The 18,878-nt window shown below is 37.2% G+C and overlaps 1 protein-coding gene across 1 annotated transcript; it reads right to left on the bottom strand.

Annotated features, from left to right (window-relative positions):
- Positions 1-1,148: 1,148 nt before the first annotated feature.
- On the bottom strand, positions 1,149-2,946 carry LOC108462323 (uncharacterized). The gene is made up of 2 exons (XM_017762287.1): positions 1,879-2,946; positions 1,149-1,829 (listed from the first exon to the last, which is right to left on the bottom strand). Exons 1-2 carry the CDS (start codon positions 2,944-2,946, stop codon positions 1,149-1,151), a joined length of 1,749 nt encoding a protein of 582 aa, XP_017617776.1.
- Between the last annotated feature and the right edge of the window lie 15,932 nt (positions 2,947-18,878).

Below are 18,878 nucleotides of genomic sequence, written 5' to 3'. Positions count from 1 at the left end.
GGGGTAACTTTAACTAATAAACTGTACTAATTGACCCAACTAAAAATTCTAGAAAAAAATTATTAGATAGGTATATGAGTCTAGATTTAGGGAAAATTTATGGATCTTGATTTTGAGTTTTGTAACCCGAGATATGATTTTTCTTGTGACTGTGATGCAAGTAGCTTAAAAGCTGTGAATGTAGAAATAAATAATCCAAAGTTATAAATATGTTAAATTAAGCTTAGTAACACCTCATACTCGACTCCGGTGACGGTCTCGGGCGTGGGGACATTACAGTATTGTCCACCAAAGTGTCGATATGCGGTAAAGGAAAATTGTCCTTTGGGCTAGCTTTGTTTAAATCTATGTAATCAACACATATTCGTACCTTCCCATCCTTCTTAGGGACAGGCACAATGTTAGCCACCCATTTTGAGTACTTAACCTCTTGTAGGAATCCAGCATTAAACTGCTTCTTAACTTCATCTTTTATTTTCAGCACAATATCAGGCCTCATCCATCGCAATTTTTGTTGGACTGGCTTGCAATCCTATCTTATGGGGAGACGATGTACCACGATATCAGTATTCAATCCTGGCATATCTTGATATGACCATGCAAAGATATCTTTGAATTCACGTAGAAGGTCAATAAGACCTTGTCTCATTTCCTTAGCAATGTGTGTCCCAATTTTCACCTCTTTTCCTTCTTCCAAGGCTACGTTCTCTATTGCCCCTTTCTCATGGGGTAGGATTTGTTTCTCCTCTTGTTTCACCATTCTCAACAGATCTGGAGGCACATTACAATCCCTGTCATCTTTAAAATCCTGAGGTTCTTCTAAACACATGTCTTACTCAAAAGAGAATTCAGGATCTGTAGTATCAGTGCTCATGTCATTGATATCTAGGGACCTGCAGGGTACGAAAGAATGTACAAAGAATGAATGAATTTTAAGAATGTTTATTTATCTCTTATGAATGAAATGAAAAAAAAATTTGAAAGAATTTTAAAATGTCAAAAGAATATTGATTGGTATAAAAGAATATTCACTCGAATTGATACTAATAGTTGTGTTTTATTGAAACGCAAATATCCGAACATGAGTCTATTTTACAAATGAAATCTTATTACTCCTAGGCTCTAGGGCAACCAGAGTGTTCTGAAAATTACTCTAAAAAATCTTTAAAAACTACAGGAAGTTCTTTTGCAGTCCAATTGCTTAAAGAACTTCCTAGTTCGTAAGGGCAAATGCCCTCAAGGTTTCTTTGTTCAGACTCTTCATTATGTACAGCATTGATGTGATAATTTCCTTTTTCAAACAACCCTCTCTTAGGGTGAATTATCCCTCCTGATATAAAGGTCTGGGATATATGAGGGAATGTCATCGATTCCCATTCTACTTCTCTTCCACTTAAACGCGCCCTTCTTCTTTCTTGACGCTTTTCTATTTCTTTCCTCCTCTGCCTGTGATCTGACCTGAAACCCAAGCCAAAATGGTCCCTCTTCTCTTTTAGTTCTGGAACTTGAATCCCTCCTTGGAGATATCTTCCCAATCCTTTTCCTGGCAAGGCTCCTTTTCCTACTGTCATTTGCAAACCCATTCTTATGGTTTTGGATATCTTTGGCACCGGCACCTCATTCCCCTCTGAAATAAATGTTGTATTAACGAATTCTAAGGAGCAAAAAGAACACTCAACGGCCTCCTTGTTCGCCTCTACATAGGGTGCATCACTGATAACTGCTGCTATGATTTCTTCCTCCGCATTTATGGTGACCAACCGTCTGTCGCTACTAGCTTTAATTTTTGGTGCAAAAAACCGCTCCAGCTGAATGTATCCAAGGCCTCCCTAACAAGCAATTATAAGAGGGCTTGATGTCCATCACTAGAAAGTCTACCTCATACGTGTTTGGCCCGATCATCAAAGGGATATCAATTCTTCCCATGACCTTTCTCTCTGTACCATTGAATGCTCTCACTACATTATGGCATGTTTTCATGTGAGAACCATCTATGGGCAACCTGTTCAATGTGGACAATGGCAGGACATTTAAGGCTGACCCATTATCAATAAGCACACTCGACAATGTATATCCTTTGCAGCGAGTGGTGATGTGCAAAGCTTTAGCTGATCCCATGCCACCAGGTGGGATTTCATCATCATTGAAATAAATGAAGTTGCCAGCGCTTATGTTACTAACCAATCGATCCAACTTGTTGACGGATATATCATTAGTAACGTAAGTCTCGTTGAGCACTTTCATTAATGCCTCACGATGTACCTCTGAACTCAAAAGCAAAGCCAACACTGATATGCGGGCTGGTTGTTTGCACAATTGTTCAACCACGCTGTACTCACTGTGTTTCAGGAATTTTAAAAACTCTCTAGCTTCTTCTTCCTTCACTGGCTCATTAACAAGTACCTCAACCCCCTTCTCCTTCTCAATGTCAAAGGCTTTTACTTTCGTGGGCACAACTCTGACTCCTTCTGCATCATAACGTTTCCTACTACGTGTGTAGGAACCGTCAACTTGAGCCTCCTTAGAAGTACTAGCTATATCTTCTCTCTCCGGCATTGTCACATTGCAGTCATAATTCCAGGGTACCCTCTTGTTATCCTTATAAGGAAAGGAAACAGGTTTGTGAATAATGACTTTCGGCGTTATTTGTGTCTCAACTTCATTATTCCTTGGTGGAGAAATAATGATCCTTGGCCAGTTGATTCTTTGATTCTTTGGTTCACCTTCCAATGCATATACGTGTCCCTCATCTGAGCCAGCTTCATAAAATTCCAGCTCTTTATTATCCATAAGGCTTTGTACCAAAGCCTTAAACTCATCACATTCCTGGATCTCGTGTCCCTCTTCTGCATAGAACTTGCAGTAGTCCTTTGCTCCTTTATTTCCTTTTTCAGAGATTATCATCTCTCTTTTCATCATTTCTTCCCAGATTACTTTCATCGGCATTCTTACCACGACCACATCTTCTTTATTCCTTCTCATACCAGTTTCCCCAATTGCATTTACCCCTTAATCACCATGGTTTGGCAACGGGTTCTCTATACTAGGGGTATCATCAAATTTTACGACCCCCATCTTGATAAGTCTTTCCACTGCTTTTTTAAAGCTAGTGCAATTTTCGATTGAATGCCGCAATATCCCTCTATGGTATTCACATTTGGCGTTTGCATCGTACCATTTGGGATATGGGGGTTGCAGTGGTTTCAAATGAAAAGGAGCTATTGCATGCGCATTAAATAAACTTTGATAAAGCTCCCGGTACATCATCGGGATAGGTGTGAATGAGACATTTTCAGAGTTTTTTCTCATATCAGATCGTTGCTTTTGGGAACCCTGTTGCCCAACTGTAGTTGCTCTGGGCTGACTAACCGTAATTGCTTTTAAGTTATAATTACTCATATTGTTCACCTCATTATCTTTCCTGCTTGAGGCCTATCTTTTAGCAGTTTCCCCTTCTATCTTACCACCCCTTATGGCGTTCTCAATCATTTCCCCTGCCATAACTATATCAGCAAAGCTCTTGGTGGTACTTCCAATCATATGAGTAATGAATGGGGCCTTCAAGGTGTTAATGAACAGCATAGTAGTTTCTTTCTCCAAGATGGTTGAACTTGCATGGAAACCTCCTTCCATCTCTGTGCATATTGCTTAAAGCTCTCATTAGGCTTCTTTTCCATGTTCTGCAGAGTGATTCTATCAGGAGTCATATCAGTCACATGATTATATTGCTACATGAAGGCTTGCGCTAAGTCTCTCCAAGAACCGATCCTAGTGTGGCTCAATTGATTGTACCATTTAGTCGTTGCCCTAACCAAACTATCCTAGAAACAATGGATCAATAGTTGATCATTGTTTACATAGCCGGTCATCCGCCTACAGAACATGGTGATATGGGCCTCAGGGCAAGTAGTCCCATTGTACTTCTCAAATTTCGGCATCTTGAACTTATGAGGAAGCACCAAATCTGGGACCAAACTCAAGTCCTTGGCATCAATTCTCTGATGATTATCAGTGTTTTCCAATGCCTTAAATTTCTCCTCTAACCATTTGCAACGTTTCTCTAATTTCCTTAATGATTCGAGTCTCATCTCCTCCCTCTCAGTTACATCTAAATCAGGGATGACTGGATTGGTAGGTTTATCTCTCGGGTTGGATCTTGAGCCAGTTTGGAAGTTCGTGGGTGTTCCAGCATCGACTTACCCATGTTGAGGCCTTATTGTGACGGACGGCCTTTGGGGATATTCCTCAGGTTGAGTTTGCACATGGGGTGGGGTAAAACCAGGAGGATGATCCTCATTATCCTCTTCAGTGATAGTCATAGGGGCCTTTTCTTTATCCGTTGCCCCCTTCAGCAGCTGAGCCATTTCAGCCATCATATTCCTTTAGGCCTCCAACATTTGATCCTTCATCTCCTGTTGGATTTTGCCAATTGTTCCTACAATTGCTCTTGCATTTCTCTCTGGATCTGTTCAAGTCTTTGATCCATATTCTTTGTCTTAGTGCGTGTACCGTAACGATGTGTTGCTTCCAGGTTTTCTCTTTCTCTCACTCTCTCTCTCTCTCTGTAATTTTAACTAATTAGGGTATTTCTATAAATTTGAATTCATATGATGCAATGAGATGCAAATGCATGAATGCAAAAAGATATCGATTCTGATTCAGTTTATTTTAGAAAATGTTATTTAAGAAAGAAAAATCTTTATACAAAACAGATTACAAATACGCTTTTGCCTTCAGGCCTAGAGTTTTAACCCTATCCAATAACAAAGCTATCTCTCGACCTCTATCTGACACTGACTCATACTTTGCACTTAATACATTAGCTTGTGCTGCTAGGTCTTGCAAATGATCAGCAACCTCTCGAATCTAGACTATGGCTTCTCCCATGAGGTAGTCCCTATCTCTGACTTGATCCTGAAAATGGTGAAGCTCTCCTTTCCAATGTCCTTCTCTTGCCTCAAGCTGCTTAATCTGAAGTTCACAGTTCTGCAATGCTATTTCCAACCCTCCAATATTGTGCTTCATTTCCTCGATCTTGTTCAGACTTACCTTTAACTCGACCGTAGAGTTACGACTTCGGTGATGATGAAGAGATTGTCTAAGCTCAGTCACCTTAGATTTTAATCCTTGATTCTCCTTTTCTAGGGCCTGATTCTGCGCTTGCATCTCTTTGAACTTCTTCTCCCAATCCTCAGCTTTAGCTCTTTCTTCTTGAACCTCTTGTTGCCACTGCTCTGAAGACTTCTCCAATCTAGCTCTCTTCATTGATAGCTATATCCTCTTATATTGCATCTTCAAGTCATCTCGGTCTTCCTCAATCTTCCTCTTTTCTTTCCTCACTTTTTCAACCTCAATTTTTTGAACGTCAACGTCTAAGCTTAGATATATCTTCTCTTCCTCCAGCTTCTCTATCTTTTTCCTGGGCTTCAAACTTTTTCTTTCGAACTCTTGCTTTATGACTTCTAACTCTGATGGAACCACTCGTAAATTCTCCTCTATTGATCGAACAGCCCCCAAACTCGGCCTAGGGATGTTATCATTGATCCTCTTGCTAAACCACACTTTGTACTCGAGGGTTGTCATCGGACCTTCAGTCAGAATCTTCACACAACAAATCTTCTTCCAAGCTTCAGAAATCTCTCGCATCTTCTTCTTATAATGATCCCCTTATATGAGAAATCACTCTAAGCTAACCCTTGTGTTACCGGTATAAACTGCCCTGCTTTGTATTGCCTTAGGACGAGTAATGGTGCATAACCAACAACTCCCCAAATTCCGGGAAGAGGTACCCAATCAAAGCTTCCACAACAATAAAGGACTTCATTAGGAGCCATCCAAGGGGCTTTCCACATAACATCTTCCTCTTGGAGATTCTGAAGTATTTCCATCCACCTTTCCTCTGTAATGTTGTCCCTCCTCGGCATAGCTGCTACTTCCTTTAAGGGAGAATAATCCTCAAAGAACACTTGGCAAGGAACCTTATCAACCTTCCAAAAGTAACTGTGGAACCATACTAACAACAATTGTGCGCATCCAATGAATCTACCTTCACCAGCTCTCCAACATGCACTCAAGGATCTGAACGTCTTAGCTAGGATTGCAGGCACAGGTGTGTTCTGTTTACCAAGTCGATCGAATAAATCCACAACTGCCTCATCTATGTGGCCCATAGCTTTGGCGAAAATCACCAAACCATAAATACTTAAGGCTAAGACATCAACCCTCTTCTTCACATCTGGGTACGCCAATATCAGATCATTCAAATTTGCCCACGGAATGCATTTACCATCACCTTTTTGTTGGATTTGAGCTGCAGCCTACTGTTCACTCATCCTTGTGATTATCATTAACTTCTTCACGAAAGTTGGGAGATTAGTAGCCCTAAGCTTTGTTACCTTGAATTTTTGGAAAGCGAAGCAAGGTCGTATACTCCTCCAAAGTAGGTACTAAGTCTACCTCTCCAAATGTAAAACAACTATAAGCAGGGTTCCAAAACTGTACCATAGCTCGAAACAAATGCTTATCCACCTTGATGTCTAGAAAATAGAGAAGATCTCCATAATTCTGGTAGAACAGCTGCTTAGCCTCGTCATCCCATTTGGCCCAAATGTCCTTCAACTCTTGAAACTTATTCTATGTCGAACTGATACGAGTGAAGTCCCACAACTCTGATGTATACCCCTCGGTGACACTATCTCCTTTCTCTAACTGGATTTTCTCTGACCACGCACAGACAGAAGTGTTGTCCTCCACTTTATCAAGATATTCGTTCCTCATTACAAAACTTTCTAATCTAGAAATCGAACCTTGAATCGACACCTTTAAATGTTGAATGACATGCAATGATAACAAAATAAAATAGGTTAGTGTCATATATAAAAGGTATAATAAACAAGCACTTATAAGGGTAGCCTACTGAAGGTTATCACTGTACTACTTAGGGTAAGCACTTAAAGTTCACTATATGTGTTTCAGTTCTAAAGCGAGGGTACCTGAACCAGCAGATTCCTCGATCCTCACCCATTATAGGCTCATATGGACTAAGTTCGGTTCAGGGGAACACATTTCCCTATGGCCATGCGGAGATGAAAATCTCACGAAGACATAGGTACGGATGTATCCCGGAAGCAATCCACTAGCCTATACGGAGGTGAAAACCTCACGAAAGCGTAACTTCTCACTCCCACTTAAGGGTGCGACCACAGCGGTCATGCATATGCAATGTGTGCGAAAACAAAACAACAAACATATACAGCAAAGACATGTAAAAAGATCGATACTTTTAAAATTTTTCCAAGCTTCTGACATTAAGACTAAAAATAATCAATTTCTTGGCTTGACTCTCTTATTAGTCCCCAGTGGAGTCGCCAAGCTGTCGAAACCTTTTTTAAAGGGAGAATTTTAGAAACGGGAGTCGCCACTAACCTTTTTAGGTGTTATTGGATCACCTTATAAAACATTTTGGTATACGAAAATGTGAGAAAACAAGTTCGGGAGTCGGTTACGTACGAGGAAGGATTAGCACCCTCGCAACGCCCAAAATTGGTACCAAATTGAATAGTTTTCTGTCTTAATGTCAAAAGTTTGAAAGAATTAAAAATAGGATCCCTTTTTAAAATCGGTATAATTTGGAAATCGAGATTCCTTAGCTCTAAAAGAATACAAACATCACATCCAACATGATTGGACACGATATTCTTAAACTTTCGTAACTGAAATCATCTCGTGATTTACAAAATCTATTTAGAAGGATACTTTAGACATTTAGATAAACGGGAAGTCGCAACCCAGCATGTTAGGGCACTACTTCCCGAATTCCTAAATACAAAAAATATTGCCTCATTTTTAAAATTCTTTTGGATTAAATGAAATATAAATTTTAAAACAATAATGCATTTAACATATTACAGGATATCAATACTAAATAATATAAACTACATGATACATACTTTAACATTTCATGCAAATATAATATAGAAAATGATAAATAACAACATGAATTACATAATATACATTAACATTTCATGCAAAATACAACATAGAAAACAATGAATATAACAATATAAATTACATAATATATGTACGATAATATTTCATGCAAATGTAACTTAATATAACAACATAAATAACCAATTTTCATGCAATATATATAAAAAATAAATAACATAAGAATAATAAATAATTTATGAGATAAAATTAACATACTAAAACAATACTAAATAAATACAAAAAGATACAAAAATAATAAACAAATTATGAACAAAAAATAAGAAAAAAAAGATAAAAACTAAATACAATTAAAAATAAATGAGGTATTAAAAATAGAATATTTAAAACAATATATAAATAATAAAGGAGAATTTTTTTAAAAAATGATTAATATATATAAAATATACTATATGGTATAATAACTTAATACATATTTATAAAAATAATAATATGTTAAATAGGAACAAAATTTTATAGTAAATTTTAGAATATTACATACTAAATATTTAATAATGATATATAAAATGTAATATTTAATAATAATTTACAAATTTTAAAATTATACATAATATAATAAATAATATACAATAAAATATAAATAATATAATAAATAATACAAAAAATAATAAAATAACTATTTTTTACATATAAATAAGGTTTAAAGTAAAATAAATAATATACAAAATATTTAAAATAAATTATATAAAAATATATATAAAGGATTAAAATTGAATTTAAATAAAACTCTAGGGTTAATTTTAAAATAATAAAATGAATTTTTGACCCAATTGAAACACGCGCTAAAGCTGAGGGACTAACTGGGCAATTTGACCCTAATCCCAAAACGTCGTCGTTCCCGAAATAGGCCTTATAATAGCAGTTAGGACTAAATTGAAACAAAAATAAAATGTCAAGGCCAAATTTAAATAAAATAAAATTTGAATTGAACGAAATTATAAATGCTGAAAATGCGAAAGGACTAAAGGGAAAATTTCCCTTTTCTAAAAAACGTGCGGATCCTTCCAGGGTTATCGGGTCAACACGCAGATCCTAGCCCTAAACGACGTCGTTTTGGTACTTATTGAATTAAGTAAAAACGACGTCATTTCCATATCATTATATAAGTTATTTTTTTATTTAAAAAAAATTTGAATTAGGTTTTAAAAAAAACTTCTGAAAATCCTCTAAAACCTCCTATTTTCTGGTTTAACATCCAGCCATCAGCCCCACGAGCATCCCCCGCACGCGCCCCACGCGCCACCATCGGCGCAGCCACACACGGTGGTCTGAAAGCCAAAAACACCCATTTTCAAGTCAAATCGTAGGTAATTTATTCCTTTCTCCCTTTTTGACGATAGTTTGTATAAAAAATTCAAAAAAATGTTGGGTTTCCTTTCAACAAATAATATATATATAAAAAAATTGATTTTCGCTTTCACTGTTAGAATAAAAAGACCAAGAAGAAATTATCAAAACTAAAGCAAAGATTAAACAGGGTTTGTAGATGTAAATCACCTCCGTATTTTCCTGATTTTTATTGTATATGTGCATGCAAGAAAAACCTCCCCTTACATCATTTTGATTCGGGCTTTTATAGCCACTGAAAATCAACATAAAATATATTTACAATATTTGATTTTATTTCTTGCTATATTTGTATTGCCTCTGCTATTTCTTTCCTTTTGCAGGCGAGTGAAGATCTGGTGACAAGGGATTGGCACACCGATTGCGGCGCGAGATGAGGCCTGGTGTCGGGGTGCTTGCGACGCCTAGAGTTTCAAAAAACCCTAGGTCTCTGATTCTGTTAATGGTTTGGGCCCTTTGGGCCATGTTTATTTGTTAGGTTAGGAGGTTTAATGGGTGTAACCGGGTATTGGGTTAATGGGTATTTGGGTTTAGACTAATTGGGCTGTAAAATGTAACCAAGTTTTAGGTTATCAGGTCTTTAGGCCTGTTTATTGTAAATTGGACATTAATAGGGACACTTTATTTATTTAATTTGGTTTATAAATTTTTGTTTGTTTCATTTCACGGGCCCGGGCAAAAATGGGTTCCTACAAAGCTAATCCTAAGTCATTTTCTTGTAATTTTTATGTTTTTGAGGTCATGGGAGCTTGATTTAGCTAGCCCATGTACCAATTTACAAAACTATTAAAGTTTTTGAAAGTTGTCATTATTGATTTCTTGAAGAAATTGGTGTTAAATTGATTGATTTTAATCTTAGATGTGAAAAAGGACTAGATTGTTATATTTAATTATTAGTTTTTGTAAAAAAGGACTAAAGTGAATAAATTATGAAATTGATATGAAATTTTAGACATAATAGTAGTAGGGAGTCCTTAAGGGATGTAACTGGGATTGGTTTTGAAATTGAAGCTCAAAATTGAAAGATATTATTATTTTGGTTTCAGGGACTAAATTGAATAAAATGAAAAACTTAAGGGGAATTTTAAAAGTGGAATTAATAGGTTCATGCATATCATGGAATGATATAAAAATATTTGGAATTAATGAATTGTCTAAAACAATTGTTTAGATTAAGAATTGAATCAAATCGGAGATAATCGAGGAAAAGCCAAAATTGTCGAATAGTCTTTGAGGATTAAATTTGCTTGTTGTTTTGGTCAGGTAAGATTGCCTGGTATTTATGTTTTTAAATAATTATGTGTTTGATTTGTATATGCATAATTGATTGTGAATTAATTGGCAGTAAATTGGAATGAAAGATGAGATTCGGACTAAATTGAAAAGAAATGTTAATTAGTGTAATAGATGCTAAGTAAATGTTAGGATACAATTGGCATGCCAATAGGATTTTGTGTGCCCTTGTACGGGATTGGTTACAAATGTTACCAAGATCCAACATTTTTTGTGGACTCGAAGATACATGTGAAATATGTTTAGCTTGGACTGGTAACTTGATGTCATTTTAAAGGTTTAACCCGGATGGGTAACTTGTGGCTCCCCAAACCTGACCAAGACAAACCGACCCAAATATAAAATGTTGCATGAGTCACTTACGTGACCTCCTTATTGACCACCAATCACACCAATTGACCACCAATCATACCACACCATATTTATGCATAATAATCAATTGGCAATTAAAAGCAAACATACAAACCATAGAATCATGTGTTCCTAGCAGAAACAATCAAAATAACAAGTAGGGGTAAAATTGTCAGACATACATCATACAAAACAATCATAAACATTAAATTAAGCATACATTTAGTATATAAAGTATTATTCAAAACAATATTTGAAAGAGTCGACTAAAACTGATAAGTAAAACTCAAAGTAATTTAAAAAAAAACACTAAATCATAAATTTAGAAAATTATTGGGAAAAACATTTTTTTACAAAATTAAAAGTAAATTTATGGAATTATACATATACTACGTAATCATGCAAAATTTCAAGACATTTTATAGCATTTAAGGACTCCAATTTCAATGCAAAAAAATCAGGACTCAATTGCAAAGATAACAAAACATGCCAAAAACATTCGAAGAATCTCGTCATGACAACATGACTTCCCTCTTCATGACATGATATAGAAAACCTTTCTCATCATGATGATGTGACATTGGGTGTCCGACGACACTCAAACGTTGTCTCAACATTGCCAGCAGATTTCTGCAGAAACAACCCAAAACTTGCAATTGACACTTTAACTCAAAACCAAACATATCATTTCGTGCATTTATGCCAATTTATTAACTCAAGAAAGTCACATATCATTCATAGATCCTATAAAACATGCTCAAACACTCTAAACCATACAATAACAAAATTTGACTCCCTAAGTATTTAGCTATGCTAGCATGCATCCTTAAAATTACAATTCAATTATTCAACATACTAAACTTGCATATCATGCATTTCTAAGTGCATTTTAGGTTCAATTTATACCATTTGGTCATTTTAAACATTTCAAGACATCCAACATACAATCTAAGCATTTACATCAAGAACTTAATCAAGAGACATGTATATTAATATCATGCAATCACAACCAAAATCGAACATATTCAAAAATTATTCTCAAGTATCAATCAAACATAAAACCAAGTTCAAAAATCCTTAAAATTCAATTTACAAACGAATAAAATGACAAAGTCTAGTTGTAACACCCCGAAGTTTGGGATTAGAAGTACTAGGTCTTGAGTGTGGGTGCAGTTAGGAGACTGCACATAAATATTTAGTAGTGCAAGAAAGTGACACAAATGCATGTCTGCTTCAATGGTTAAGTGTTCTAGGAAGAGTTTGAGAAGACTTGGGTTCAAGCCTTGGCTTCCACAAAATTTTTCTTTTTAAGGATAAAACCCCTATCTTTGGCCAGTAGGATTATAAGTTTATTTTGGTAAAAACATGACAGAATGAGCCTGCTGGTCTAGTGGATAGTGGCATGTGGAGTGTGCTAGTGGCTTGAGGTTCGAATCCTTGCTTGTGCAAATGGAGATTATTTTTGCTGGTGGCCTTGGAAGGAAGTTGTGTTTGACCAAAACACCACGAGTTTGAATAGATTTGAATGGAGTTGTTGTTAGCCGAATTTGAGGAGATGGATGGGAGGAAATTAAGGAGAAAATCAAGCAAGTTTGAATTTAGAAAAGAGTCTTGCTGGGTTTGAACTCTGGCACTTAGTGTTTTGGTTGTGTAGGGATGTTGGGGGAGGTGTATAGTGTATGGAAGGCTGAATGAAATTGGGGAGTTATTTTGGGGTAAATTTTGGCTATGTATTGGTAATTGGTCATTTCATTTTAGGATTTTTCCAAATTTTGGTTTTGCTCACTCTTTGTTTTCTGAAGACGATTTGTGCTAGGAAGTCTTTCGGTATCGATTGTTTCTGGCTAGTGCTTCTGGGTACTTTCATTTTGGGACTATCTTAATTGCTGTTCTTCTTCTTTTACTTTTTTACAACTATTTTCCCTTGATACCTTTTGTAGCCGAATAACCTCCTTTCTTTTCTCTCTCTGACCCTTTCGGTTTTTAGCCTTAGTCTTGATTGAATCTCTCCTTCTTCTCCCGACTCAATTGATCACCTCTTTGATCTAATACATTTTTTTCTTCCCTCTCATCTTATTTGGATACTTTGGCTGAATTCTATATCTCTCTATTTTAGTTTGGTTTTTGTAAGTAGTCTCTGGAAAATTGGTAAGCACTCGACTCCTTCTTTATCTCTCGCAGTCGAAACATTTCCTTCATCACTCGATCAAAGGTAACCTTGTTTGTAGTTATTGTGATACTGGGGTTGGTTGGCTTGCATAACGCAGATATTCGACAAGGAGCGTGTGGTCGATTTTAGTCAGCAGTCTAATAGGACTAAGCCACTTTTGTTCAAACAAAGACAGGATTGGTGCTCGTGGGCTACTTGAACATTTACGTGAGTAGGTGTGTGTAACGCTACCATTAGATGTTAAACGGAAAATGCCGAAAAGCCAAAAAGCCGAAAAGTAGGCTGTCGACACCACACGGGCGTGTAGCTGCCTGTGTGGTAGGCTGTGTAACGAAACATGGCCATGTGGTCGATGAGATGGCCATGAGCGTTGTCATGGGCCGGAATGATATTGGGCCATTTTAGGCCGACCTGGGCCATGTAGGCCCAATGGGCCTATGGGCCTTCACTGGAAAATCACATAAAAGTGTGGCAAATATTGGGCCAGGCTGTGTAAACCACACGGCTAAGGATATTTTTGGGTTATGTGGGCCACACGAGCGTGTGGGCCCACAATATAGGCCGTGGGCCCATTATTATTGATTGACTGTTAAAGTCACCCAAGACGACTGTGGACCTACTGTTGGGCTGGTAAGTGTACTTGGACCTTATTTTTGGTAAGATGACTGTTTTACCCCTATGTGATGTATGACTGTTTTACCCCTATGTGATTTTTACTGTATGTACATTTATATCATGTTGCATTGCATGGGGTGGGATATATGATTTTGGAAGAAGTGTACTGAAAGGCTATAAGCCTATTACTGGCAGTTCTGTTGCAAATACTGTTTTAGTGTCGTAACCGGTACAACTTGGTATGTAAGGTTGGGTGGGTCAATTTTATCCCCAGATGGTGTGTAGGGCTAGTAAGGAGATGGTGTATAGCGGATGGATTGGGTAGGATTCTCTGTTTTCATACTGTATTGAAATGGGCTAAGGCCCAGACTGCCACTGATACTGAAATGGGCTCAGGCTTAGACTGTTTCTGCTTTTAAAAAAGGGGCTAAAGCCCTTAACTGAAGCTGAGGGCTTAGGCCCAAATTGTGTTTACTTTGATTGTATGTTTTAATGGGATTTCACACACTGAGTTTTCGTAAACTCACCCATCTATTAACTGTGCAGAAAATTCCCAGGCTTAGACGGATCAAGGCGTCGGAGGACTCAGAGGTGGCCACTCGACGAAGTTTCTTTTAATATTATAATTAAGATTTTATTTTAGGTTTCATTATGTAATAAGGCCTCTTTAATTTTTTTATTTTTATTTTGGGGATTTAGTTACTTGAATTTCAATCTAGTAGTAGTAGGCTTCGGATTTCCAAGAAAATATAAACAAATTTTTTCTAAAAACACCATGCTTACGCAACACATTTTGAAAGCTTCCTCAACAAACATTGTTTTAAAGTTTTAATAACAAACTATTATAATTAATATTTTTTCTAAAACAACTTTGAGTTTTCACAATGAACCAGACATCCTAAACTTTTGTTAGGAACCTAAAGAAGATTTTACGTAGAAAGGATTTTCACGAAATTTGTGTTTTAACACTCCAATGTGACATCACATGTAACACCCCGAACCCGAGACCATCGCCGGTGTCGGACACGAGGGGTTAGCAAGCCAAGTTCACTTGTTTTGCCCATCCATTGGACATTTCCAGTCAGGCTGGAAAAACTGCGTCACTGTCGCCTTAAAAAATCATATCTCGAGTTTCAAAACTCGGAAACTGGTTTCGTAAATTTTCCCTGAATTTAGACTCATATATCAATCCATGGATTTATTTCTAGAATTTTTGGTCGGGCCAATTGGTACAGTTTATTAGTTAAAGTCACCCATGTTACAGGGATCGACTGCTCTGACCTTCGCGCGGTATAACTTGAATATCTCTCTGTACAGGGCTTTAATGCTGGTGCCGTTTGTTTCTAATGAAACTAGACTCAAAATGGAATCTGTACATATAAGGTATGTCTCCTAATTCTTTCTGGATAATTTATAGTAAATTTTTAAAGTTGCGACAGGGAACCCAGAAACCGTTCTGGCCCTGTCTCACAATAGCTTTAATATCTCTTAACATGTAACTCCTATGACCATTTCGTTTCTTCCATATGAAAATAGACTCATCAATGTTCATTTACATAGCTGATTCACTATTTAATACCATTCCTACAAATTTTGGTGATTTTTCACATTCACGTTACTGCAGCTGGCAGCATCTGTTTTAAGGTAGGTCTTACCTATTTTGTAGTCTCCATGAACCAACTAGTCTTGCCTTACATAGGTCCACATATGATCATTTTAACCATGCCAATGGCTGATCATGTGACCAACATTCCCATTTCAATTCATAGTCACATCATGACACCATATATATATATACAAACCGCAAATAGTTTAAGTTGATACTTCACTATTACGAGCCATTTTCGCATGGCCGTACACATATACATCATAACATATTTAAACCAACAAGGGTAGTCCTATACATGCCATTTCAAGTTCAACCAAGAATTTATACCAAAATGGGGGCTTGATAGTGTGGATGACTTCGACTTCAACGATCCCGAATCCGATTGCTATCGAGCGAAATCTAGAAAACCGAGAGCCAAAGCAATGAGAGTAAGCATTTTTTATGCTTAGTAAGTCTCAAGGAATATAATCAACTCTAATTACAGCAATACATTCACATAGTTAAATGCATCATTTCATTAATGCACATTCACATAATCATACTTACTTCACCATCCCAACTCTTATGTTCATACACAAATAACGGCTTCATTAAGGCCGATAACTCGTTCCATCATAGGAGCGGATATTCACACGCTCTTACTCCTAGCGCATAAAGCACACACCGCACTTACCTTGTCATTGGGAAATTTCACAAGTGCATTAGCTGAAATTTTCCAGCAAGCTTATAATTTTCAAATCACATACCTTCGAGTTTAACGGATGTCGCTACTCGATCAATCGCCTTCGGGACATAGTCCGGTTATGGTAACCCGCACCAAGGCCTCGGGACTTAACCCGGATATCACGATTTGCACAAATGCCTTGGTCTTAGCCCGGATAGAATGACTTCATACGAATGCCTTCGGCCTTAGCCCGGATGTAGCCACTAGCACAATTGCCTTGGTCTTAACCCTATAATTTCCAGCATAATTGTCTTGAGGCTTAGCCCGGATATCATTCAATTTCTCATGCACACATACATCAATAATCATTGGACATACATATTTATTTTCGTTACTAAGGCTCAAACACAATTATAATCACTAACATAATCGCCTTCGGGACTTAGCCGGGTATCATTTGAATACTCATACACACATAAATCAATAATCAATACATCCATATTTCATTCCACATAATTCAAGTAAGGTCACTTCTTGAGGACTTACCTCGGATGTTGTCGAACGGCTCTTACACTATTCGATTACTTTTTCCTTCCCTTGTCCAATTGTGGCCCTCTTAGCTCTTGAGCTAATTCAAACAAATTCAATTTATCAAAACCTCATTGTGCTAGCTTATGGCGAATATGACAAGGAATTTAAATGGTCATATGGCCACCCTTTAGCTTGAATACACAATGGTCATGCATATTTTATACTACATCAAGCAATTCAATACAATTTATTCGAGCATCAAGGAAAAGCTAAGGCCTTCAATAGGCTACCCAAGGCCGAATATACTTGTCCATGTTGAGGCCAATTATGCACTTAATACCACACAAAAACAGCATGCATTTTACTAGTTAATGCTTTGCATATTGTAGCTCAAAACTTACAATATAGCATCAAGCACTCATATGTGTGCTAGGCCGAATGTGCTTACAATTTCACAATTATTCTTCAACATCTTCTTCTTTAAACAAACTTATTCATCACTTCCTTCATAACCAAAACATCATGTGCAAACATATATATACATATATGAGCATGGCGAATTTCAAGGTGTCCATAACCATCCAAAACACAAATTTTAACTAACATGCAAGAAGCATGAACCATGCTCATGAATGCATCATGGCGAATATGACAATCATGCTCCTTTTCAACTTCAATCATGATAAAACAAAAGAAAGCTCAAAATCTTACTCAAGAGTAGACAATCCATCATTGCATGCATCATCATCAAGCTTCACACTTAGCATGCAATGGCTTTATCACCATAACAACTTTGGCCAAATACCATTTCCATGGCTTAACAAAGATTTGAGCCATGGCTAACATGCACATCAAGTTAGCAACCAAAACATGCATGAAACTCCTAACACAACCTCATACATACCTTAATCTTGATGCAAACTTAGCCAAATCTCCTTCTAGATCTCTTCCAAACCAAGCATGAAGCAAAAATCCTCCTTCTTCCTTAGTTTTGGCTCAAAGAAAGGATGAACAAAATTTTTTCTTTCCTTCTCTACAACTCACGGCAATGGGGGGATTACCACACTCACACACATTTTTTTTCATTTTTTTATCACCCATACACCTTTGTTTATTATTTCACCCTAATGCACCAACAAAACATGTTTCATGACATGTTTAGCCCATCCTCCTTGTCATGGCCGCCACCACCTATAAAGGGGAATTTGACATGCAAGTCCATTATTTTGCATGCATGCTTTAATTAGTCATCACACATTTCCTATCATACTTTCAAAGTTCATTACTAAGTCCTTTCTTGTGGAATTCACCCTTATAACACTAAATCAATCATCATAAAATGTCATACATGAGCACACACATGTTATAGGCATCAAAATAAATTTTAATTATTTTTATGCCTCGGTTTTGTGGTCCCGAGACCACCTTCCGACTAGGGTCAATTTTGGGCTGTCACAACTCTCCCCCACTTAAGAAATTTTCGTCCCCGAAAATCTTACCGTAAATAGGTTTGGATATCGCTCTTTCATAGAGTTCTCGGTCTCCCAAGTAGCTTCTTCTATCCGTGCTTGAGCCATAACACTTTTACTAGCGGAACCCGCTTGTTTCACAACTCTTTCACTTCTCGTGATAGGATACGAATCGGTTCTTCCTCATAACTCATATTAGCTTGAATTTCAATTTCGATGGACTAATCACGTGCGATGGATCGGATCTATAGCGTCGAAGCATCGAAACGTGAAAGACATCGTGAACCTTTTCGAGTTCGGGGCAAAATCAAACGATATGCCACTGGATCGACTCGGTCGGATATCTCATATGGCCCAACGAACCTCGGGCTCAACTTGTCCTTACGGTAGAATCGAGTATCTTTTTCCAAGGCGATACCTTGAGAAACACTTTATCACCCACGATACTCGATATCCTTACGCTTCAGTCCGCGTCGACTTACGGCGATCGGAGGCTATCTTCGACTTTCACGGATTATTTTCACTTTCTGCTCAAAGATCCCTAATCAAATCCACCGAAAATCTTGCTTTCACCGAGCTCGGTCCAAAACAATGGTGTACGGCATTTACGACCGTACAAGGCCTCGTAGGGTGCCATCTTAATACTTGATTGAAAGTTTGTTGTTGTAAGCGAATTCAATCAACGGCAAATACCGTTCCATAAACCACTAAACTCGAGGACGCAACATCTTAACATATCCTCAAGTATCTGAATTATCCGCTCGGATTGACCATCGGTTTGGGGTGAAAGGCGGTCTGAAATGCAACTTGGTACCCAAAGCT

Source organism: Gossypium arboreum, chromosome 8 (assembly GCF_025698485.1).
Source record: "Gossypium arboreum isolate Shixiya-1 chromosome 8, ASM2569848v2, whole genome shotgun sequence".
In the NCBI taxonomy this organism is placed as follows: Eukaryota; Viridiplantae; Streptophyta; class Magnoliopsida; order Malvales; family Malvaceae; genus Gossypium; species Gossypium arboreum.
The sequence above is the reverse complement of the archived record's forward strand: the minus strand, read 5'-3'. Positions and strand labels throughout refer to the sequence as shown.